The sequence below is a fragment of the Triticum urartu genome, chromosome 6A (assembly GCF_056163025.1).
Source record: "Triticum urartu cultivar PI428250 chromosome 6A, HENAU_Tu73, whole genome shotgun sequence".
Taxonomy (NCBI): Eukaryota; Viridiplantae; Streptophyta; class Magnoliopsida; order Poales; family Poaceae; genus Triticum; species Triticum urartu.
This window is the reverse complement of record NC_141878.1, coordinates 537,137,559-537,161,427: the sequence shown is the minus strand read 5'-3', so window position 1 is coordinate 537,161,427 and position 23,869 is coordinate 537,137,559. Positions and strand designations below refer to the sequence as shown.

At 46.9% G+C, this 23,869-nt stretch overlaps 2 protein-coding genes across 2 annotated transcripts; one reads left to right on the top strand and one right to left on the bottom strand.

Moving 5' to 3' along the window:
* The first annotated feature begins 1,884 nt into the window (after window positions 1–1,884).
* On the top strand, window positions 1,885–6,265 carry LOC125516896 (phenylalanine--tRNA ligase alpha subunit, cytoplasmic-like). The gene is made up of 17 exons (XM_087527117.1): window positions 1,885–2,108; window positions 2,198–2,320; window positions 2,418–2,507; window positions 2,790–2,846; window positions 2,945–2,997; window positions 3,110–3,202; window positions 3,504–3,725; window positions 3,814–3,852; window positions 4,131–4,207; window positions 4,318–4,402; window positions 4,468–4,567; window positions 4,701–4,797; window positions 4,921–4,992; window positions 5,221–5,287; window positions 5,364–5,489; window positions 5,851–5,905; window positions 5,979–6,265. The coding sequence occupies exons 1-17, from the start codon at window positions 1,938–1,940 to the stop codon at window positions 6,027–6,029; spliced, it is 1,578 nt and encodes a 525-aa protein (XP_087383243.1). The 5' UTR covers window positions 1,885–1,937; the 3' UTR covers window positions 6,030–6,265.
* A 1,000-nt stretch (window positions 6,266–7,265) lies between these two features.
* LOC125514755 (uncharacterized) lies at window positions 7,266–21,884 on the bottom strand. Its single transcript, XM_087528667.1, has 7 exons — window positions 21,747–21,884; window positions 19,284–19,731; window positions 18,849–18,986; window positions 18,311–18,755; window positions 17,622–17,711; window positions 17,132–17,236; window positions 7,266–8,414 (listed from the first exon to the last, which is right to left on the bottom strand). The coding sequence occupies exons 2-7, from the start codon at window positions 19,380–19,382 to the stop codon at window positions 7,627–7,629; spliced, it is 1,665 nt and encodes a 554-aa protein (XP_087384793.1). The 5' UTR covers window positions 19,383–19,731; window positions 21,747–21,884; the 3' UTR covers window positions 7,266–7,626.
* Between the last annotated feature and the right edge of the window lie 1,985 nt (window positions 21,885–23,869).

Below are 23,869 nucleotides of genomic sequence, written 5' to 3'. Positions count from 1 at the left end.
GCCAGGCGGATTTGTCCCAGGATTGCAACCAAACTGACCCTCAATGTGCCAGAGGTGACTTGACCCGCGCGAGGACGACGTACTCGTTCATGGCCGTGCGGTGCACAATAGTGTTTTTTTGCGGGATAATACTTGTATTACTCAATCATCCAAGAATTACAATCACGACCGACAATGTCTAGGAGTTCTTCTGGACCGGATCCAAGCCACACAATTGTTCGGCATCATGGTCGTCCAAAATTTGCCAAGAAATGACTAGCATTATTTTTGCTACGAACAATATGAGTAATACAAGAATTACGCTCGATCAAAAGATTTTTGATCTCCTTTATCATAAAGGCATATTTTGATCTATTTGTTTCTGCACTTTGTACCATGTTCACTGCTTGTAGACTGTCTGATTCGACATCGATAGGTAGATTGCTCCATTGTAGCGCAAGCAAAAGGCCCTTCCGAATGCCCATAATCTCCGTCTCAAGCACATCATCACAAGTAAACAAATATCTGCATGAACTAAAAATGATTCTGCCTCTGTTGTCTCTTAAAATCATACCTATACCTGCTACACCATTCAGAACAGATCCGTCGGTATTCAACTTCACCCGGCCAGCCGATGGGGCAGCCCAAGAACTAAAGTCCAGTTGCCTTATATTGCATGAAGGAGCAGCCAAAGGGAAGCACACCTGGGCTGGGTACTTACCCTTTGAGTGGTCTGCCAGCGGGTCTGAAGCAATTGAGTTTAGCGAGGCGACGTAACTAGCAAGAAAGCGGCAGGAGACATCCACAGGTGGTGCAGGTTTGTTATGAACCAACTCATTTCGGATGTGCCATATCCGCCAGAGAAGCATCATGAACCGTAGCCGGACAGGTTCGCACAACTCTGAAGTTATTTGAGCAAACCATTCCCTTCCTGTAGGCAGTATTTTTGTAACATCTGGGAGATCCCATTCAGCAGGCATTGCTTTCCAAAGACGTTTTGCATTAATGCAAGAGCAAAAGGTATGGAAGGAATCTTCCTCTTCACAGCTACAAATCGGACACATAGCACTTGTTTCCAGATTTTTTTTCTGTTTGTTCTTCCAAGTAGCAAGAGAGTCTGTAGCTAATCTTCATGCAAAATTCAGTACTTTAGGCGGAGCCGGAGTGGACCAGATACACTTCCAGCCATCCCGAGCTCCATCTGGGTGCCTACTGGAGGAAGCAACAGCACCGTTCATCGTCTCATTAGACGCAAGTCTGTAAGCACTACGTACTGAAAAGACGCCCGATCTTTCTGGCGCCTAGGCAAGGAAGTCGTCACCAACCCGGGAAGAAGGCCGGATTTTCAAGATTTCACATATGTCCACAGAGCGGCACTGTCGGCCCTCGCGTCGATGCCGCTGGATGCCGGGGGTGAGTCACAGAGTCAGAGCTGACCCGGACGACGGCGCGAGGACGTCGTGGCATGCATTGGTCCCTGTGCCGATGCTGGAGGCGAGTCGGCTGACCAGAAAGGAGGACGCTGCTGCATGCATATATAGCAGCCGTGGTTCGGCGGCGAAAGGAGATGCCCGGGGCCGAGAGCCGACGGTGCGCTGCTCATTAGCTAGCTAGCGGTAGCACAGCCTGCCTCGAGCGGCCACTGAAGTGGACACAAGAAAATACGCACAAACCCATCCAAAGACTCAGAAAAGTACGGGGCACTTGGTATTTTTTTGCTGGAAAAAAGACGCGGGGGAGAAGATTTAATCTGATCGTTGGATGGAGAATGGACGCAGGGGAGCACGGGGGGCAGCATTAGGCAAGCCCCGTCCAGACTTACCGTGCCTGCCACGACTGTCGAACCACACCAGGGAATATATAACCGAGCCGAAGCGGGCGAGACCCGACCCGACAAAACCCACACCAAAACCCCCACGTTCGCCGCCTCTATTCCCGGAACCCCATCGCCGTCGGCCATGGCGGCGACGCAGCCGTCGGCGGACGTGGAGGGCGCGCTCCTCGCCCACCTCAACGCCAACGGCGAGATACCCGACTCCCGGGCCTTCGCCTCCTCCCTCGGCGTCCCGCACAAGGACGTCGAGGACGTCATCAAGAGGCTACGCGCCTTCCACATCATCGAGAGCACGGTACGGCACCCTCTGCTTCGCGTCGTCCCTGCCTTCCCCGAGTTGTTCCCCCGAGGCCTGACGAGCCGTGCTTGCTTTCCTGCCCGCAGGACATCACCAGGGAGGCGTGGGTGCTCACCGACGAGGCCAAGGGCTACGCCGCCGGGGGCTCCCCCGAGGTGCACCTCGTCGCGGCCATCCCGCCCGAGGGTGCCTCCAGGGCCGCGCTCGAGGTGAGTTCCCTCTCTGCTCCCTTTAGGAGGCGCTCGGTTCGAGCCGATAGTTTCTGCTCCGGGGATGATCTCTGACGCCCAGAGTGCTGCATTGCAGGAGGAATTCGGGGACGTCTTCGATATTGCACGGAAGGCTGCCGCCAAGAACAAGTGGATTAGATTTGAGAACGACCTCGTGCTGAGAACGGTATAGAGCTGAGCTCGTTTCGTCTCTTCTCTTTGTTGTCGTCGGAGAGATATAGAGCTCGGTTCAGTGTGTATTTGTATTGGAAACTTGCCTGGCATGTTCTCAACTTGCCAGTGTGTGGGTTGTAGATGTAGAAAACAATTGCCTCATCATCATAGTTCAACTATTTCAATGTGCAATGGTTACATCTATGTTCACTGAAGGTCTCTGGGCGTGCGTGCGTGCCTTTATCTGTCTTGAGCTTTGGCATGACATTGTGTAATTTCTTTTCGTTTTATTCAGGTTGAGGATGCCAGGGATGAGTTTCAAGAGCTGCTTAAAAGAGTGGAGAATGGGGAGGTTGGTGTTGCTTATTGCTTGTTGTTCCTCCTATATTTTGCATTTCCACTTGGAACCATTTACTGGATTGTGTGGCATGGCACAATTATTTCATGTAGGTTGTTCCTGATAAAATAAAGGAGTTGGAGAGAAGAAAGCTTGTAACAAAAGAGTAAGTATCTGTTTTGAAGATATCTCTTTTACAGTTTCAGTAAATGCTAGCCAAGTACAGTATCAAATAGTCGATTATCCCCAACTTTTACACCTGCTTCGCTGTTTTTCAGAAAAACTATTTGGTATTCACTGAAGAAGGGACCTGAATTTGTTGTAAAGAGAAAAACATTGGCTACCGATGTGACACGAGAACATCTCAAGAGGTAATTTGATGTCACTTCTCTCAAGCTAATTTCCAAAATTGATCAGGAAACCTCTGCTTGTTGACTGTAAACTATAATGTACTATGAGCAATTGAAGACTACATAGAAGACTCCTCATTGCCTTTTCTCTTGTAAATAGCCCAACTGTACTTATCCTATCTGTGAAAGGCTACATTAAACTTAATTGTTATGTTAAAATCGACTTTTAATAACATCTATTATGTGTGTACCTATTAATGGATAGCAGTAGCAGACTTCTGATATATTTCCCTTTTAAATGTTTTTTTCTTTCCTAATAAAGTGGCGACTGGAAGGATCTGGAATTTAAAGATTATAACTATGGAGCCCAAGGACAACCTATTGCGATAGGATATAGTCAACCCTTGTTGGAGGTACTTCAAATCTTTACGGTGTTCCGTTTTTTCATACAGCTTTATCTGATAAACCAGATAAATCATAACTGTTATTTCATGGATTTTCTTCAGGTCCGTGAAGCAATCCATAACATTTTTCTTGAGATGGGGTAAATAAAAATATTTTGGTCATGATATTTGCAGTTCAAGGCAATATTCAGAAAATGGATTAATTCATTTTATTACTTGATGTAACAGGTTCAGTGAGATGCCTACAAACATGTTTGTAGAGAGCAGGTAAAATACAATATAAGACAAGATATTGTTTTTTTTCTGTTCTCATACCTGTTTGTTGTCAATTTCTTGTACTGGTAGATCTTCTCTACAAACTTGGAAGTTATTTTAGGTTTTAGGATTGATAGATTGGTGAAAATACCGTATTATGAGTATATGACAAGACAATGTAGTGTATAGCATATCATAGTTTCCTAGTTAAAGATCCATATATTGTAAAAAAAAGATAAAATCCATATATGTATATATAACATTATATATGGCTGTCTTTCCTTTGGTAGCTTCTGGAATTTCGATGCACTGTTCCAGCCACAACAGCATCCTGCTCGTGATTCGCACGATACATTTTTCCTCAAAGGTAAAGGTTATGTTACTTATGTTCAGCCAACAGTTGGATTTAAAGGGTAGCTGTTGGTTATGTTACTTCTGTGTCACACATACATTTTTCCTCAATCAATTTTTTTGCAGCCCCTGCTACAACAACACAATTACCTGATGACTATCTTGAGAAAGTGAAGCAAGTCCATCAGTATGGTGGTTATGGCTCCAAAGGGTATGTTGTGGTGTCTTTGCTGCAGTTTAGTCAAAGAGTTTTTAATTTGAGGTTGCTGTCTGCAGGTATGGTTATGATTGGAAGCGAGACGAAGCGGAGAAAAACCTGCTTCGTACTCACACAACTGCAGTTTCCGCAAGGATGCTATACAAGCTAGCACAGGAGGTATAGCAATTAAGTGCTGCTTATTTTATCTTTTATCTATGTAATTCTATGTAGGTGATATCAATTGTTTTTTCTGTTCTGTTGAACAATTCATGAGATCTGTTTTTCTTTATAAATCACCATGGTTGTTCAGAAAACTTTTGCTCCTAAGAGATACTATTCTATTGATCGTGTTTTCCGGAATGAAGCTGTGGACCGAACTCATCTTGCAGAATTCCACCAGATAGAAGGTAACCATTCTCTTGATTCTTGCCTATGGGTGGTTCAATTGATCGATATTTGGTCCGTATCGTAGATGTCACACACATGTAACCTTCTGCCAAGGAGGCTACTTACAATGCTTCTGATTTCAGGTCTTATTTGTGATTATGGTTTGACGCTTGGTGATCTGATAGGAGTATTGGAGGATTTCTTCTCCAGACTAGGTGCTAAGCCAAAATCATCAACTTTGTTACAATATTTATTTATGGATCTTGTTGTTAAATTTGTTAAAACTGTACTGCCATCTGTTATTCAGTTATTCAAAGAATATTGCTGCTCCATGCCCATCTGCATAATGTGTATTCGGCATGTCTTTAATATTCTTGTCCTGTATCTGCTATCTCCAGTACATAGAGATTTAATTATGCCACCTCTCCTTTTCTGGCTCTTAGGCATGCCAAAGCTGCGTTTCAAACCTGCCTACAACCCGTACACTGAACCAAGCATGGAAATTTTCAGGTCAGAACGAGTTTGATTGCTATTGTTTTCATGATTGTTGTGATCCCATGAATCATTATTATGTTTACCTTTTCAGCTACCACGAAGGTTTCAAGAAATGGGTGGAAATAGGCAACTCAGGCATGTTCAGGCCTGAAATGTTACTTCCCATGGGACTGCCAGAGGGTGTTAATGTTATCGCATGGGGTCTTTCACTTGAAAGGTAAAACTGGCATAGTTTCCATATGAATGATTCCTTTATGTGCATCTATATATGTTAAATTGAAGTATAATGTAGAGCATATAAGTAGATTTTTAAAAAAAAAGTCAAACGGAGAAAAACATGTACATCTAGAATGTCAAATATGTGTCATTAGGTTCATAATAAGATGTAGTTTTATATTTGATATATTTGATATTGTAGATATAAATAGTTTCCTCAATAAACTAGGTCAAAGTTTGACTTATTCTAAAAATCTATACACACTATATTATGGAACGGAGGGAGTATGTTTCAAGAACTCTTGCTTTATCTGTCGAATTGCAAGAGATTTGTGCTGACCACATTTTGCTGCTGAATGCAGGCCAACGATGATTCTGCAAGGGATTGACAACATACGGAATCTCTTTGGGCCAAAGGTATTTTGCTTATTAACTTTTGTGTTATACCACGAGCCTGTGCTAATATTAGTATTAATTATGATCTTTACAGGTCGACTTCAATAAGATCAAGGGCAGACCGATGTGCCGCGTGGGGCTGTAGTGAGCCGGATAGGACTTTAGCTGGAGGTAACATGACTGACATGTCATGCTTGAGTTGGATCAGCTGCTGGATGCGAATGGTGTTTCTTTGTGGCTGCTATACCTTTGAAAACCAGTACTTGTGCAGTTTGACAGAGGGAGTGCAGAAACGCACATATGTTGTACTGCTAGCTCTGAATTGCAATTTTGAGGTGTTTCCATGTATGATACTACAGTCTTCCATTTCTGTGCAGTCTCAGTCTTTTTGTTGTGTAATCTTGCGGTTCCCTTTAACAAAGGTGAGCGCACACAACCCTCTATGGAAACACACACACACGGTTGGAAAAGAAAAGAATCAAGGGCTTGTCATATTTATCTCCCATGTCATTTTGAAGCCTGCCCTGTCTATTTCCAACCACGGCCAACTGTGTAGACTATATATAGAACATCGTAGTGAAGTCAACAAACAAATGACGACGATAACACGAGTTCTCCTCGTGGCAATTCAGGGCGCAAGTTGGAGTGATCGATCGAATTTTTATCATGATACAACACCACCAGTAGCTGCAAAAGTTGAGATGCATAGCCCGCACAGCGCAACACTAGGCCTAGTGCCGTTTGCACCCGAGTGGCCATTTTATAGACTGGCATTCAGAAGTCAAAGTTGCCGTGTTTTCCTTGCAGACTCGATCTGTTCCTCTCCGGACGTTTTCCTCCAGCACCGACTCTAGCGGTTCTCCCTATGCCTCGGTTCAGTCCGTCCAGCAAGACGCATGCTTTGCATAATTTCTACGAAGCCAGGATTTTCAACCAACATTGAGCCAGTAGTAAAACAACTGGAAAATTTTACAATGTGTAATGTGTGTGGGAACTCAAGATGAAAATGGTTTCCCTGCCGTCGTGCCTGAGCTTTTAAGTATGGAATTGAGGGGCCCGAGTACTCGAGTCCTTCGCTTGCTCACGTCGAAGATTGACTTGTACAGCGTGCTCGCTCTAATGACTTGGTTCTAATGACGAAAATTAGCCAACAACAGAGGTGGAAGACTCAAAACTTGCGCAGCTTTTCTGTTTTTCGTTCTCTGTATTTGTTCAGTCCACAGCAAAGGCAACGAACGGGGTCGGGGCCCCTAACAATGCGCAGGCAAGGCAAGGCAGGGAGCAAAACTAGCTATAACTGACGAAAAACAGGTAAACAGCAAACGGCTGCCATGGCAGCGAAATAGCGCATGAATGAATGAATTAGCCAAGGTAGCACATGGAAGCAGAAACAGCCAAGGTAGCATATATAGCACATGAATGAATCAGCAACGTATGTAGTATATCAGATCAGTGCCAAGGATATTTCTCTGCAAGACCCCCCCTACCTGATCTTGCACTGTTGGTGAATAATTGTTCTGCGTCTGTTCCTTGCATCTACAGGAAGATATCGTACGCTACCTACTCTTACTCCACCAAAACGCCCCCATCAGCGAGGCCTACTAAGTGGTGGAAGGGACATATCCCTCCCACCACTTAGTAAGCCCCATAGCCCCAACTGACCGGCAAAATTATAAACTGCCCAGCCTTCAGAACCAGGCCCATACCTTGGAGGCGATCCGTCGAGCCCTGCTGGCGATGCCTCATGCTGTGCTGGATGCGATGCGTCGAATATGTCTGAACATTGCTTGAATCCTGCTCTCCACTTCCTCAAACTCGACGGCTGTGAAGTAGTCAAACCACTCGTACCTCACCCAAAGGACCGGGCCCTCGGGATCCTGATTATCGAGCACCTTGATGTCCATGATGTCCTCCTCTGATATGTGGTATCCGACGCAGAGCGTTGCGTGGTTTGGAGCCCAGTCCGTGGCGTCAGCTCCGTTGTAGGATAGGAGCGGGTGAACAGCGGTGCGGTAGCTAGGGCCAGCATGGAGAGCTCCGACGACGGGACCTCCCAGCCGAAGCAGGCGGGCCATCTCGGAGTGATTCAGCCTTGTACGACCGCCGGAGGACGTGGAAAGGGAGCTGTAGAACTCGCCCCAGCTACTGGGCCGCAGGGTAGGGCCTGGCACTCCATTGAAGAGCTCGGTCTTGACTCCAATATTTGGATGTGACTCCAGCAGCTCGAGAACACGGGCTGGAGTTGTGCCCATCTTAGCAGGTCTCCAGATGTTTGCCCCCCGGCAGGCTGCCTTCAGGTACCGCAGGTCCATTGCTACCTCGAATGGGAATGACCCCAGTCCATGGCGCCGCTCATACTGCAGTCGGTACCTGGCGTGTATGCACATGACCAGTGAACAGATGACACAGGAACCCTCGCCCGTCCTTCCATCTCTGCCAAAGCCCTGGTGAACCGGCGGATAAGCTAGCCACTCCCATGTCCATTCTTTTGGAAGTAGTTGTTCTGATAACTCGACTGAGTTGCACCATACTGCCCAAGAAAACAGATAATGTTGAAAATATGCCCTAGAGGCAATAATAAAAGCATTATTATTATATTTCCTTGTTCATGATAATTGTCTTTATTCATGCTATAATTGTGTTATCCGGAAATCGTAATACATGTGTGAATAACAGACACCAACATGTCCCTAGTGAGCCTCTAGTTGACTAGCTCGTTGATCAACAGATAGTCATGGTTTCCTGACTATGGACATTGGATGTCATTGATAACGAGATCACATCATTAGGAGAATGATGTGATGGACAAGACCCAATCGTAAACATAGCACAAGATCGTATAGTTCGTTTGCTAGAGTTTTTCCAATGTCAAGTATCTTTTCCTTAGACCATGAGATCGTGTAACTCCCGGATACCGTAGGAATGCTTTGGGTATACCAAACGTCACAACGTAACTGGTTGACTATAAAGGTAGACTACGGGTATCTCCGAAAGTGTCTGTTGGGTTGACATGGATCAAGACTGGGATTTGTCACTCCGTATGACGGAGAGGTATCATTGGGCCCACTCGGTAATGCATCATCATAATGAGCTCAAAGTGACCAAGTGTCTGGTCACGGGATCATGCACTACGGTACGAGTAAAGTGACTTACCGGTAACGAGATTGAACGAGGTATTGGGATACCGACGATCGAATCTCGGGCAAGTAACATATCGATTGACAAAGGGAATTGCATACGGGGTTGATTGAATCCTCGACATCGTGGTTCATCCGATGAGATCATCGTGGAGCATGTGGGAGCCAACATGGGTATCCAGATCCCGCTGTTGGTTATTGACCGGAGAGTCGTCTCGGTCATGTCTGCTTGTCTCCCGAACCCGTAGGGTCTACACACTTAAGGTTCGGTAACGCTAGGGTTGTGAAGATATGTATATGCAGTAACCCGAATGTTGTTCGGAGTCCCGGATGAGATCCCGGACGTCACGAGGAGTTCCGGAATAGTCCGGAGGTAAAGAATTATATATAGGAAGTGCTGTTTCGGCCATCGGGACAAGTTTCGGGGTTATCGGTATTGTACCGGGACCACCGGAAGGGTCCCGGGGGTCCACCGATTCCGGGGGGGCCCCATGGGCTGAAGTGGGAGGGAACCCAGCCCAAAGTGGGCTGGGGCGCCACTCCCCTAGGGCCCATGCGGCTAGGGTTGAGGGGAAACCCTAAAGGGGGCGCCCCTTGCTTGGGGGGCAAGCCCCCCACCCTTGGCCGCCGCCCCCTAGTAGATTCCATCTACTAGGGCCGGCGCCCCCCCCTAGCACCCCTATATATAGTGGGGGAGAGGAGGGACTTCATACACCAGCCCCTGGCGCCTCCCTCTCTCCCCGTTACGTCTCTCTCTCGTAGTATAGGCGAAGCCCTGCTACTGTGACGCCCTGCATCCACCACCACGCCGTCGTGCTGCTGGATCTTCATCAACCTCTCCTTCCCCTTGCTGGATCAAGAAGGAGGAGACGTCTCCCGTCCCGTACGTGTGTTGAACGCGGAGGTGCCGTCCGTTCGGCGCTTGGTCATCGGTGATTTGGATCACGTCGTGTTCGACTACATCATCACCGTTCTTTGAACGCTTCCGCATGCGATCTACAAAGGTATGTAGATGCATCCGATGACTCGTTGCTAGATGAACTCCTAGATGGATCTTGGTGAAATGAGTAGAAAAAATTTTGTTTTCTGCAACGTTACCCAACAGTGGCATCATGAGCTAGGTCTATGCGTAGTTCTTCTTGCGCGAGTAGAACACAATTTGTTGTGGGCGTAGATTTGTCAACTTTCTTGCCGCTACTAGTCTTTTCTTGCTTCAGCGGCATTGTGGGATGAAGCGGCCCGGACCAACCTTACACGTACGCTTACGTGAGACCGGTTCCACCGACTAACATGCACTAGTTGCATAAGGTGGCTGGCGGGTGTCTGTCTCTCCCACTTTAGTTGGAGCGGATTCGATGAACAGGGTCCTTATGAAGGGTAAATAGAAGTTGACAAATCACGTTGTGGCTTTAACGTAGGTAAGAAGACGTTCTTGCTAGAACCCTAATTCAGCCACGTAAAACTTGCAACAACAATTAGAGGACGTCTAACTTGTTTTTGCAGCAAATGGTTTGTGATATGATATGGCCAAAGTTTTGATGAATGATGAATGATCTATATGTGATGTATGAGATGTTCATGCTATTGTAATAGGAATCACGACTTGCATGTCGATGAGTATGACAACCGGCAGGAGCCATAGGAGTTGTCTTTATTTTTTGTATGACCTGCGTGTCATTGAGAAACGCCATGTAAATTACTTTACTTTATTGCTAAACGCGTTAGCCATAGTAGTAGAAGTAATATTTGGCGAGCAACTTCATGGAGACACGATGATGGAGATCATGATGATGGAGATCATGGTGTCAAGCCGGTGACAAGATGATCATGGAGCCCCAAGATGGAGATCAAAGGAGCCATGTGATATTGGCCATATCATGTCACGTTTATTATTTGATTGCATGTGATGTTTATCATGTTTTGCATCTTGTTTACTTAGAACGACGGTAGTAAATAAGATGATCCCTCATAATAATTTCAAGGAGTGTTCCCCCTAACTGTGCACCGTTGCGACAGTTCGCTGTTTCAAAACACCACATGATGATCGGGTGTTTTATTCAGACGTTCACATACAACGGGTGTAAGACAGATTTACACATGCAAACACTTAGGTTGACTTGACGAGCCTAGCATGTACAGACATGGCCTCGGAACACAGAAGACCGAAAGGTCGAGCATGAGTCGTATAGAAGATACGATCAACATGAAGATGTTCACCGATGTTGACTAGTCCGTCTCACGTGATGATCGGACACGGCCTAGTTAACTCGGATCATGTAATACTTAGATGAATAGAGGGATGTCTAATCTAAGTGGGAGTTCATTAATAATTTGATTAGATGAACTTAATTATCATGAACTTAGTCTAAAATATTTTACAATATGTCTTGTAGATCAAATGGCCCACGTAGTCCTCAACTTCAACGCGTTCCTAGAGAAAATCAAGCTGAAAGACGATGGCAGCAACTATACGGACTGGGTCCGGAACCTGAGGATCATCCTCATAGCTGCCAAGAAAGATTATGTCCTACAAGCACCGCTAGGTGATCCACCCGTCCCACAGAACCAAGACGTTATGAACGCCTGGCAGACACGTGTTGACGACTACTCCCTCGTTCAGTGCGGCATGCTTTACAGCTTAGAGCCGGGGCTCCAAAAGCGTTTTGAGAGACATGGAGCATATGAGATGTTCGAAGAGCTGAAAATGGTTTTTCAAGCTCATGCCCGGATCGAGAGATATGAAGTCTCCGATAAGTTCTTCAGCTGTAAGATGGAGGAAAATAGTTCTGTCAGTGAGCACATACTCACTATGTCTGGGTTACATAACCGCTTATCTCAGCTGGGAGTTAATCTCCCGGATGATGCGGTCATTGACAGAATCCTCCAGTCACTTCCACCAAGCTACAAGAGCTTTGTGATGAACTTCAACATGCAGGGGATGCAAAAGACCATTCCTGAGTTGTTCTCAATGCTGAAATCAGCGGAGGTAGAAGTCAAGAAGGAACATCAAGTGTTGATGGTCAATAAAACCACTAAGTTCAAGAAAGGCAAGGGTAAAAAGAACTTCAAGAAGGACGGCAAGGAGGTTGCCACGCCCGGCAAGCAAGCTGCCGGGAAGAAGTCAAAGAATGGACCCAAGCCCGAGACTGAGTGCTTTTATTGCAAGGGAAGCGGTCACTGGAAGCGGAACTGCGCTAAATACTTAGCAGACAAGAAGGCCGGCAAAACAAAAGGTATATGTGATATACATGTAATTGATGTGTACCTTACTAGTGTCCGTAGTAGCTCCTGGGTATTTGATACCGGTGCAGTTGCTCACATTTGTAACTCAAAGCAGGGGCTACGGAATAAGCGGAAACTAGCAAAGGACGAGGTGACGATGGTCGTCGGGAATGGTTCCAAGGTCAATGTGATCGCCGTCGGCACGCTACCTCTATATCTACCTTCGGGATTAGTTTTAAACCTTAATAATTGTTATTTAGTGCCAGCTTTGAGCATGAACATTGTATCGGGATCTCGTTTAATTCGAGATGGTTACTCATTTAAATCCGAGAATAATGGTTGTTCTATTTATATGAGAGATATGTTTTATGGTCATGCTCCTATGGTGAATGGTTTATTCTTTATGAATCTCGAACGTAATACTACACATGTTCATAATGTGAGTACCAAAAGATGTAAGGTTGATAATGATAGTCCCACATACTTGTGGCACTGCCGCCTTGGTCACATAGGTGTCAAACGCATGAAGAAGCTCCATGCAGATGGACTTTTAGAGTCTCTTGATTATGAATCATTTGACACGTGCGAACCATGCCTCATGGGTAAGATGACCAAGACTTCGTTCTCAGGAACAATGGAGCGAGCAACCAACTTATTGGAAATCATACATACTGATGTGTGCGGTCCAATGAGTGTTGAGGCTCGCGGTGGCTATCGTTATGTTCTCACACTCACTGATGATTTAAGTAGATATGGGTATATCTACTTAATGAAACACAAGTCTGAAACCTTTGAAAAGTTCAAGGAATTTCAGAGTGAGGTTGAAAATCAACGTGACAGGAAAATCAAGTTTCTACGATCAGATCGTGGAGGAGAATACTTGAGTCACGAATTTGGCACACACTTAAGAAAATGTGGAATAGTTTCACAACTCACGCCGCCTGGAACACCTCAGCGTAACGGTGTGTCCGAACGTCGTAATCGCACTCTATTAGATATGGTGCGATCTATGATGTCTCTTACTGATTTACCGCTATCTTTTTGGGGCTATGCTTTAGAGACTGCTGCATTCACTTTAAATAGGGCTCCGTCGAAATCCGTTGAAACGACACCGTATGAATTATGGTTTGGGAAAAAACCTAAGCTGTCGTTTCTAAAAGTTTGGGGATGCGATGCTTATGTCAAGAAACTTCAACCTGAAAAGCTCAAACCCAAGTCGGAAAAATGCGTCTTCATAGGATACCCAAAAAGAAACTATTGGGTACACCTTCTACCTCAGATCCGAAGGCAAGATCTTTGTTGCCAAGAATGGGTCCTTTCTATAGAAAGAGTTTCTCTCGAAAGAAGTAAGTGGGAGGAAAGTAGAGCTTGATGAAGTATTACCTCTTGAACCGGAAAATGGCGTAACTCAAGAAAATGTTCCTGAGGTGCCTGCACCGACTAGAAAGGAAGTTAATGATAATGATCAAGATACTTCTGATCAAGCTCCTATTGAAATTCGAAGGTCAACAAGGACACGTTCCGCACCAGAGTGGTACGGCAACCCTGTCTTGGAAATCATGTTGTTAGACAATGGTGAACCTTCAAACTATGAAGAAGCGATGGCGGGCCCGGATTCCGACAAATGGCTAGGAGCCATGAAATCCGAGATAGGATCCATGTATGAAAATGAAGTATGGACTTTGACTGACTTGCCCGTTGAACGGCGAGCCATAGAAAATAAATGGATCTTTAAGAAGAAGACAGACGCGGATGGTAATGTGACCATCTATAAAGCTCGACTTGTCGCTAAGGGTTATCGACAAGTTCAAGGGGTTGACTACGATGAGACTTTCTCACCGGTAGCGAAGCTAAAGTCCGTCCGAATCATGTTAGCAATTGCCGCATTCTACGATTATGAGATATGGCAAATGGATGTCAAAACGGCATTCCTTAAGGATGGTTTCCTTAAGGAAGAATTGTATATGATGCAGCCGGAAGGTTTTGTCGATTCTAAGAATGCTAACAAGGTGTGCAAGCTCCAACGCTCGATTTATGGGTTGGTGCAAGCATCTCGGAGTTGGAACATTCGCTTTGATGAGATGATCAAAGCGTTTGGGTTTACGCAGACTTATGGAGAAGCCTGCGTTTACAAGAAAGTGAGTGGGAGCTCTGTAGCATTTCTCATATTATATGTAGATGACATACTATTGATGGGAAATGATATAGAACTCTTGGACAGCATCAAGGCCTACTTGAATAAGAGTTTTTCAATGAAGGACCTTGGAGAAGCTGCTTACATATTAGGCATCAAAATCTATAGAGATAGATCGAGACGCCTCATAGGTCTTTCACAAAGCACATACCTTGATAAGATATTGAAGAAGTTCAATATGGATCAATCTAAGAAGGGGTTCTTGCCTGTGTTACAAGGTATGAAATTGAGCTCAGCTCAATGTCCGACCACGGCAGAAGATATAGAAGAGATGAGCGTCATCCCCTATGCATTAGCCATAGGTTCTATTATGTATGCCATGCTGTGTACCAGACCTGATGTAAACCTTGCCGTAAGTTTGCTAGGAAGGTACCAAAGTAATCCCGGCAAGGAACACTGGACAGCGGTCAAGAATATCCTGAAGTACCTGAAAAGGACTAAGGAAATGTTTCTCGTTTATGGAGGTGACAAAGAGCTCGTCGTAAAGGGTTACGTCGACGCTAGTTTCGACACAGATCTGAATGACTCTAAGTCACAAACCGGATACGTGTATATTTTGAATGGTGGGGCAGTAAGCTGGTGCAGTTGCAAGCAAAGCGTCGTGGCGGGATCTACATGTGAAGCGGAGTACATGGCAGCCTCGGAGGCAGCACATGAAGCAATATGGGTGAAGGAGTTCATCACCGACGTAGGAGTCATACCCAATGCGTCGGGGCCAATCAAACTCTTTTGTGACAACACTGGAGCTATTGCACTTGCCAAGGAGCCCAGGTTTCACAAGAAGACAAGGCACATCAAGCGTCGCTTCAACTCCATTCATGAAAATGTTCAAGATGGAGACATAGAGATTTGTAAAGTACATACGGATCTGAATGTAGCAGATCCGTTGACTAAACCTCTCCCTAGGGCAAAACATAATCAACACCAGAATTCCATGGGTGTTCGATTCATCACAATGTAACTAGATTATTGACTCTAGTGCAAGTGGGAGACTGTTGGAAATATGCCCTAGAGGCGATAATAAAATCATTATTATTATATTTTCTTGTTCATGATAATTGTCTTTATTCATGCTATAATTGTGTTATCCGGAAATCGTAATACATGTGTGAATAACAGACACCAACATGTCCCTAGTGAGCCTCTAGTTGACTAGCTCGTTGATCAACAGATAGTCATGGTTTCCTGACTATGGACATTGGATGTCATTGATAACGAGATCACATCATTAGGAGAATGATGTGATGGACAAGACCCAATCCTAAACATAGCACAAAATCGTATAGTTCGTTTGCTAGAGTTTTTCCAATGTCAAGTATCTTTTCCTTAGACCATGAGATCGTGTAACTCCCGGATACCGTAGGAATGCTTTGGGTATACCAAACGTCACAACGTAACTGGGTGACTATAAAGGTAGACTACGGGTATCTCCGAAAGTGTCTGTTGGGTTGACATGGATCAAGACTGGGATTTGTCACTCCGTATGACGGAGAGGTATCACTGGGCCCACTCGGTAATGCATCATCATAATGAGCTCAAAGTGACCAAGTGTCTGGTCACGGGATCATGCACTACGGTACGAGTAAAGTGACTTGCCGGTAACGAGATTGAACGAGGTATTGGGATACCGACGATCGAATCTCGGGCAAGTAACATATCGATTGACAAAGGGAATTGCATACGGGGTTGATTGAATCCTCGACATCGTGGTTCATCCGATGAGATCATCGTGGAGCATGTGGGAGCCAACATGGGCATCCAGATCCCGCTGTTGGTTATTGACCGGAGAGTCGTCTCGGTCATGTCTGCTTGTCTCCCGAACCCGTAGGGTCTACACACTTAAGGTTCGGTGACGCTAGGGTTGTGAAGATATGTATATGCAGTAACCCGAATGTTGTTCGGAGTCCCGGATGAGATCCCGGACGTCACGAGGAGTTCCGGAATGGTCCGGAGGTAAAGAATTATATATAGGAAATGCTGTTTCGGCCATCGGGACAAGTTTCGGGATTATCGGTATTGTAGCGGGACCACCGGAAGGGTCCTGGGGGTCCACCGGGTGGGGCCACCTATCCAGGGGAGGGCCCATGGGCTGAAGTGGGAGGGAACCCAGCCCAAAGTGGGCTGGGGCGCCACTCCCCTAGGGCCCATGCGGCTAGGGTTGAGGGGAAACCCTAAAAGGGGCGCCCCTTGCTTGGGGGGCAAGCCCCCCACCCTTGGCCGCCGCCCCCCTAGTAGATTCCATCTACTAGGGCCGCCGCCCCCCCCCTAGCACCCCAAATATATAATGGAGGAGAGGAGGGACTTCATACACCAGCCCCTGGCGCCTCCCTCTCTCCCCGTTACGTCTCTCTCTCGTAGTATAGGCGAAGCCCTGCTACTGTGACGCCCTGCATCCACCACCACGCCGTCGTGCTGCTGGATCTTCATCAACCTCTCCTTCCCCTTGCTGGATCAAGAAGGAGGAGACGTCTCCCGTCCCATACTTGTGTTGAACGCGGAGGTGCCGTCCGTTCGGCGCTTGGTCATCGGTGATTTGGATCACATCGTGTTCGACTACATCATCACCGTTCTTTGAACGCTTCCGCACGCGATCTACAAAGGTATGTAGATGCATCCGATGACTCGTTGCTAGATGAACTCCTAGATGGATCTTGGTGAAACGAGTAGGAAATTTTTTGTTTTCTGCAACGTTACCCAACAGATAAGACGGTAGCCAGTAATCAAAATTGCCTAGACAGCCTGCACGCCTCAATAGCGAAGGGGCACCTTCATAGGTCCTGTCCAATGCCAAGAAGATATCTGCAGAGAAGAAGCAAGAAAAAATTCAGTTTCCTCTAGTTTTTTCTACAAGCCAATTCCTAACAATTGTACTACATTTTAGCAGCAGTTTCAGACTAGAAAGAACAACTTTAGCTGCATAACAGTTTCAGCAAAACTAAGACACTTTCTTTGATAAAAAAAACATACAATTTGCAGATCATTGGCCAGATCAAAATAACAACACACCTCAGGCTTCAAACAAATAAAACTAATGCATTTATATGAATGGACTGTTTTTTGAAAGGGTCGTGCATTACTTCACAGACCAATAATCATTCAGAAGCTGGTCTTTCGTTTGTTGCTCAGATTCAAAAAATACTTTTCACGGTTACAATGGATGTGTTGAAATAATAGAGAGACTCACCAGAACCCCCGGGATGGGGCAATTGGGGCCGGATGCCATCGATGGCAGGCAATTCAAGGAACGGATTAATTGCGCCAAGTTCGCATGTGGCTGCAAAAGAAGGCAATACTTTCAGTGTACTTCATTGAACACGATGATATTTGCAAACAAACCGTGCATTGTGCATTGCGGACTAGGTCATTCACAGATGGATCTACAAGCGAACAATAATCCACCAGCATAACACTAATTTAACAACCCGAGAGCTGAACCCAGACAGGTATCTAAATATATGTCAGCAGGAACAAGCAATTGCTGCTACCTAGCAAATCAAGATCTGAATTATCTGAAGAAATTACATATCAGGGACACTAGTAAGCATTGCATCAACCAACTAACCACAGACCATCTTTCACGACTTGCTGCAAACTCGTAACAAATCATTTTTACCGTTCCCACATGGCAACAGTCAAGTAATTTTCAGAGTACTAAACACAAAGGCAGTCAACATTTTCAGTAAGGCTCGACAGATTCCAGTTTGCAAACAATATCGCCACGCAGAGATAACAAAAGCTTTTAAGTAGGTGCCAAACTTAGGATTATGCGACGTTGGATTATATACTATTCCTTCGCCCCTTCTTTCTGTCAATCATCCCCAACTTTGAGAAATTTTCAAGCAATTTCCATGGAGCACAGGGTGGGTTACTCACCGTAATGGTTGGCTTGGGGTAGGAGGACCGGAGAGTCGCCAGCCGCCGCAGCTCGGATGCAGGGACGCCGCCGCAGCACCCACTCCACACCGGCAGCTCGGAAGACCGCGCGGCTGGAGTCACCGGGGCGGCGACGCTGCAGGTAGCACTCGTATGCCGCGGGCTCTCCAACTTCGAAGTCTGGCGCCGCCCGCGGCCCGATGCAGGCACCCGGCACCACCCTCTGCGGTCGGAAACGGCGACGCTCGGCGTGGAGGCCGTCACCGTTGTGGACGTGCTCCACCTGCGGTGCGCTCCGGTGGACGGTGTCGCCAGGAGACTCGCCGCCAGCTGCCGCTGACCGGACAGAGCGGCGCCGCACCACCCACTCGGCACCTCCTATCCGAACGACGGCAGCGCTGGAGTCGCCGGGCCGGCGCCGCTCCAAGCAGCAGTCGGGCTTGTGCTGCAGTTCGCAAAAAAACATGGATTGGCGAGATTAATGCAGGAGGGAAGTGCGAATCAAACAAGCAATTTCAGGCAGGGGCCAAGAACTCACGGGGTTCGGGTGCCCGGCGCCCGGGGCGGCGGCGTGGAGGCCGCCAGCATCGCCGTGGTCGACGTGGCCCGCGTTCTGCGACCCGCGGCGCTGGAGAGACTCGGAGGTGGGAGCCTGAGCAATCTGTTCGTCCCCAACCTGCAATCACAAGCCAATTCAGTCGATGCAAGAACCGGATCCAAGACTCACATCGAACAGACCAAGAGCTCGCGCCTAATGCCCAAGAAACGCGACAAGAGCTCGCGTCTGATGCCCAAGAAACGCATTTTTTTTGCAGAAGCAACGCCACAAGAACTCGCGTCTGATGCCCAAGAAACCCAATTTCTGCACAAGCATGCGGACAAGAAGTCGCGCCCGGCCTGATGCCCAAAAGAACCCCCAAATCCTTGCGGGGAAGCAGAAAGGGAGGGCAAAGAATCGTCGCAATGCACTTACCCTGGCACTAGCGTTCGGGGACATGCGGCGCCGCTTGAGGGCCGCGCCCTCCCTGTCGCCGCCGTGCGCGCGCGCCTGGTGGCCTCTCGACTGCGCCATCGGTCAACCGGAGAGGGTCTCTTGGTCGCGAAAACGGGACAGACGACGCTGCCGGAGGTGGAGAGCGGGGAGCGGCGGTGGGTTTCCTTTCTTCGGGCGGGAGGGCGGAGAGCGGGGAGCGGCGGTGGGTTTCCTTGTTCGGGCGGGCGGGTGGAGAGCGGGAGGGGTTTGCGTCTCGCCGCCGGAGGTATATTTCAAGTGCGAAACTTGGAAAGTTTTCCTCGGACGCAGCCCAGCCGTATCCGTGATCCATTTTGGTGCCTGCGAGCCAACCCCGGGTCACCAAATCGACCGTTGGTGCCTCGGGCTAGCTAGCTCTCAAACTTGGAAGGGAACCGGAACTGAGGAGCTGAATTAATGATGTATAAAGTGTTATACAAACATCAATCAAGTAGTATTACAGCATTATTACTCAAACTGCAAACCGTCTCATAAAACTAACAATCAGCTACTGCTGTATAAAATTCAATAGTGTTCCTACAAAAGATATGGGTCAGATGCCTTAGCACAAGTGGACAAGAAAAACTTTGGCTAGGTAATACTCCTACTATTATTCACACCTTATATCTCTGTTAAGTACAGTGGTACAATGGTCATGAAAGAACTGCACGGTACATTACTGCTCAATGTGGAAATCCGTTACATGACAACAGGAGAACAATCTGGTACTACAAAGTTCAGTAATACAATAGGTATGAGCAGAGGATGGACTTGACCAAAAGTGAATGTCAATTGCCAAACTATACCGACAACTGTATTTAAGTTATAATTCCACATCACATTTTCGTATGCCACCCAAGACCATGCAACCAGATAATGATCTAGACCACGAATAAAATCTGAGAAATGCAATGGCAAACCAAAAGACTAAACAAATAGAAAAAAAAAACTTTAAATTTGTCAGGATATATGTACCTATCTAACTCAAAATCTGTTCTTAGTTCTAGGTTGCTACTGCCACAGGAGGTGGGAACACCTGTCTGTAAGTTTCACTCTATATTTTCAGTACACATTGCTTTATTAGCAGGGATTGTTACATGGAACGGATTTTGAGAGGCCACCTAGTTAAGGAACAAATTAGATCTGCAAAATAAGTCTATACAACATCAGGTTCACCAAGATCCATTGTTCAGGATCAGTAAAACCGCAAGATACTAATCTGATAGTGGTTCCCATTTACCTATGTTCAAAGTTTACCGAGTCAATAATATCTATTCCTGCAGATTGGCATTGTGAGAACTGTGAAATTGCAATGCTACAAATTGTACCAATACTTCCTGTAGCAAGCAGCTCTTGCTAGGGAAATCTCCTAGTGTGGAAATATCGGTAGCAAGCAGCTCTTCCTAGGAACTAATACATGTCATCATTCTAATGGAAATCTGAGAAAGCACAATTCGAGTTTATATGTTTACATACTTAACCTCACCCTATTCATCGAAATGCCCACAGTGATCATGATCTAGCTGCTCCAACTTCAAAATATTGGCTACCAACAATATGGAAAAAAGACCAAATAAACATTTTACCCTGAGCATATACAACATCAGGATGCCACTGCATTAAAAGAGTTAGGCCATTTTCAGTTATAACCATTTCAATTCACCCAACAGAAATTATGGATTAACATGGCGTCAACTACACACACCTTTTGGGTTCTTTCACAATCAACCGCATTAGACTTTGTTTTGCCAAGAGCTTTTTAAAACACCATAATTAGCTAGAAATAAAGACGCCAAACTAATCTGAAAGACAATGTTTGTCCCTGGTGCATAGTCGCTAGGAAATTGTGGTAACAAAGACAGTGGAGCAACATGAGGTCATTTTCTGTGATGCCTATGCTCTGGATAATTATTGTGACCTGCACATCATACTAACCTTTTTTTTGTCTTATTCGCTTTAACTAAATAGAACAGAAAGATCCCATCTTCAGAGCTACAAGTCCTTAAACCAATTGATTACCCTGCTACACTAGTTCCCTAGATAGGGTATCTGTTCATTTACAGGTATATAGTCAATGACAATGCTACATATAGTACTATTTAGCAGCTCAGATGCCACTGAACTAAACTGATGTCTACTTGTTGCACTGTCAGATTGGTTCTCCTTTTCATTTACAGGTATATAGAAAATGCCATATATATAGCAGCTCAGATGCCACTGAACTAAACTGATGTCCACTTGTTGTACTGTCAGATTGGTTCCCCTTTATGGAAACTACATTGGTTCAGTCAAGATAATCACACCACCGACCCCCCTACCAAATCATCCCACACCGAATCACATCAGGAACACAATTACATGCAGCGGCCAGCGCTAATTGGAAAAATAAAGAAATTAAAAAAAATACTGTATTCATCTTATTACCTTGCCATCGGCGGACAGATATGAGAGCAAGCGCAGTGAAAGTTGAACAGTGTTGTGGCGTCGACGTGTAGCATGAAGGCCGCAATCATGGACCACTCCTCTGGATCCGCCGGGGTCGAGGTCGAGTGGCACCGGGGAAGGGTTGGTGTCGAGGCAGGGGAAGAGGGGTGAGGCGTCGCCGGGGCAGTCAAGAGGATGGCATGGCAGCACTGGATTAGGATGGGAGGACGGCAAGGCGCCGCTGAAGCAGGTAAGGAGGACGGCGAGCCGGCGCGGGAGTAGGGCAGGAGGACGGCGCGGCGCTGGAGGAATGCTAGGCAGCGTTGGGAGGATTGGGCGGTGCACTGTGAGCTTGTGGCTGAGCGGGTGCCGGTGTCATGTGCAGCGTCCATCTCATCCGCCTGTCCTTCTCCACGGCGACGCTGCCGCCCACGAAGCGCACGCTCCTCACAACCATCGGTGGCCGCGCGCTCCCGCCGTCGTCTCCCACCGAGGTCAGGCTCCTACGCATCTTCGGGGCAGTGCGGCGGCTGGATATGGGGAGGGGTAACCCTTAGCGCGTGGAGGAGGAGTGGGGAGCAGAAAAATGCAAGCGAGCTTAGAGTTTCAGCGTGTGTTTGGTTCGCAATGAAGTGTAATAGAAGCATCCCCGTAAACTGCTATAAGGGCAGGTACAATGGTTGATAAGATAGTCTTATCTTAAATCTTGCATATAATTTAGAGATGACAAAAAAAATGCCTATAATGGGTTATATCTTAGCCTTATCTAATCACCGGTTTGTGGGATCCATCTCGTATCCCCGGTTTGAGCAGATCCGTCAAATCGGTTGTCCGGCAACTTTTTTTTGGGATCCCGCATCTGGGAGCCCAATTCCTCCATATGTGCGGGAATCCACCCGATTTTGCCGGATCCTTTTTCGGTTGGCGCGAAGCACTTCCACCGCCTTCCGTTTCCTGCTTCCACTCCCTGCCGTCGCCGCTGCCGCAAATCCCCGCCTCTTGGTGCTGCCTCCGACTGCCCCTTGCCGCCCAAAGCTCCGTCGCCCCTCGCCGCATCCACTCCAGCAACTTTCGGCGGCGGGGGTGACCATTTGCGTCCGCGGCTCGCCTCTACCGCCGGCGCCATGGATCCGCCCTACAGGTTGACACACAGGCTCGTTCCTTATGGATCCGTTTGGTTCCGACTACTTTGAGAGGCGCGCGTCAGGGGAAGAGAGGCCGGCGTGGCGCTTCTTTGGCCGGCGGGGAAAAGAAAGGGGCAGCGCGGCTTCGGGCGGCGGGAAGAAAAAAGCGGCGGCGCGCCTTCGAGCAGCGGGAAGAAGACAGGGGTGGCGCGGCGCTGCTTCAGGCGAGGTATGCTTGGGCGAAACTCATGGTGGTTCGTGCTCGGGTTTGTCTTGGAGTAGGTTCAGGTGAAACTCATGCCGGCTTGTGTGCATTTTGTAGATGGACTGGAGTTCGTCCTCGTCGTCTTCGTCCGACGATTCAAACATAGAAGATTTGATCCTCGACGATGATGATGAGAACCTAGTGTTGTTGCATCTCATCGACGAATCTGAGGCGGGGCCGAAGAAAAAGCGGCGCGGATTGACGGTCGGTCGGCTATGCATTCCTCGCAACCGATCTCTCGGCCACAAAATGCTCATGAAGGACTACTTCACCGAGGTAACGACATATCCGGCTCACCTCTTTCATAGGCGACATTGAATGCGTAGGTCACTTTTCGTCCGCATCGTCAAGGCTTGCGAGCAAAATTGATGTTTCTTCACCCGGCGTAGGAATGCCACCAGTTTGATTGGTTTTAGTGCATAACAAAAGAATTCGGCGGCCATGAGAGTGATTGCATATGGTGTTCCAACTGACTACGCGGATGAATATCTTCGCATTGGCGAAGATACGACCATTAAAAGTGTGTGTCTTTGCAAAGACAATAATCCGGGTTTTTGGCCCAGAGTATCTTGGAGCTCCAAATGAAAAGTACATAAAAAAGCTCATGTCAATGAACTAGGGAAGGGGATGGTCGGGCATGCTAAGTAGTATTGACTGCATCCATTGGAGGTGGAAGAACTGCCCAGTGGCTTGGGTAGGGCAATACAACGACCACAAACATAAACCCACCATCG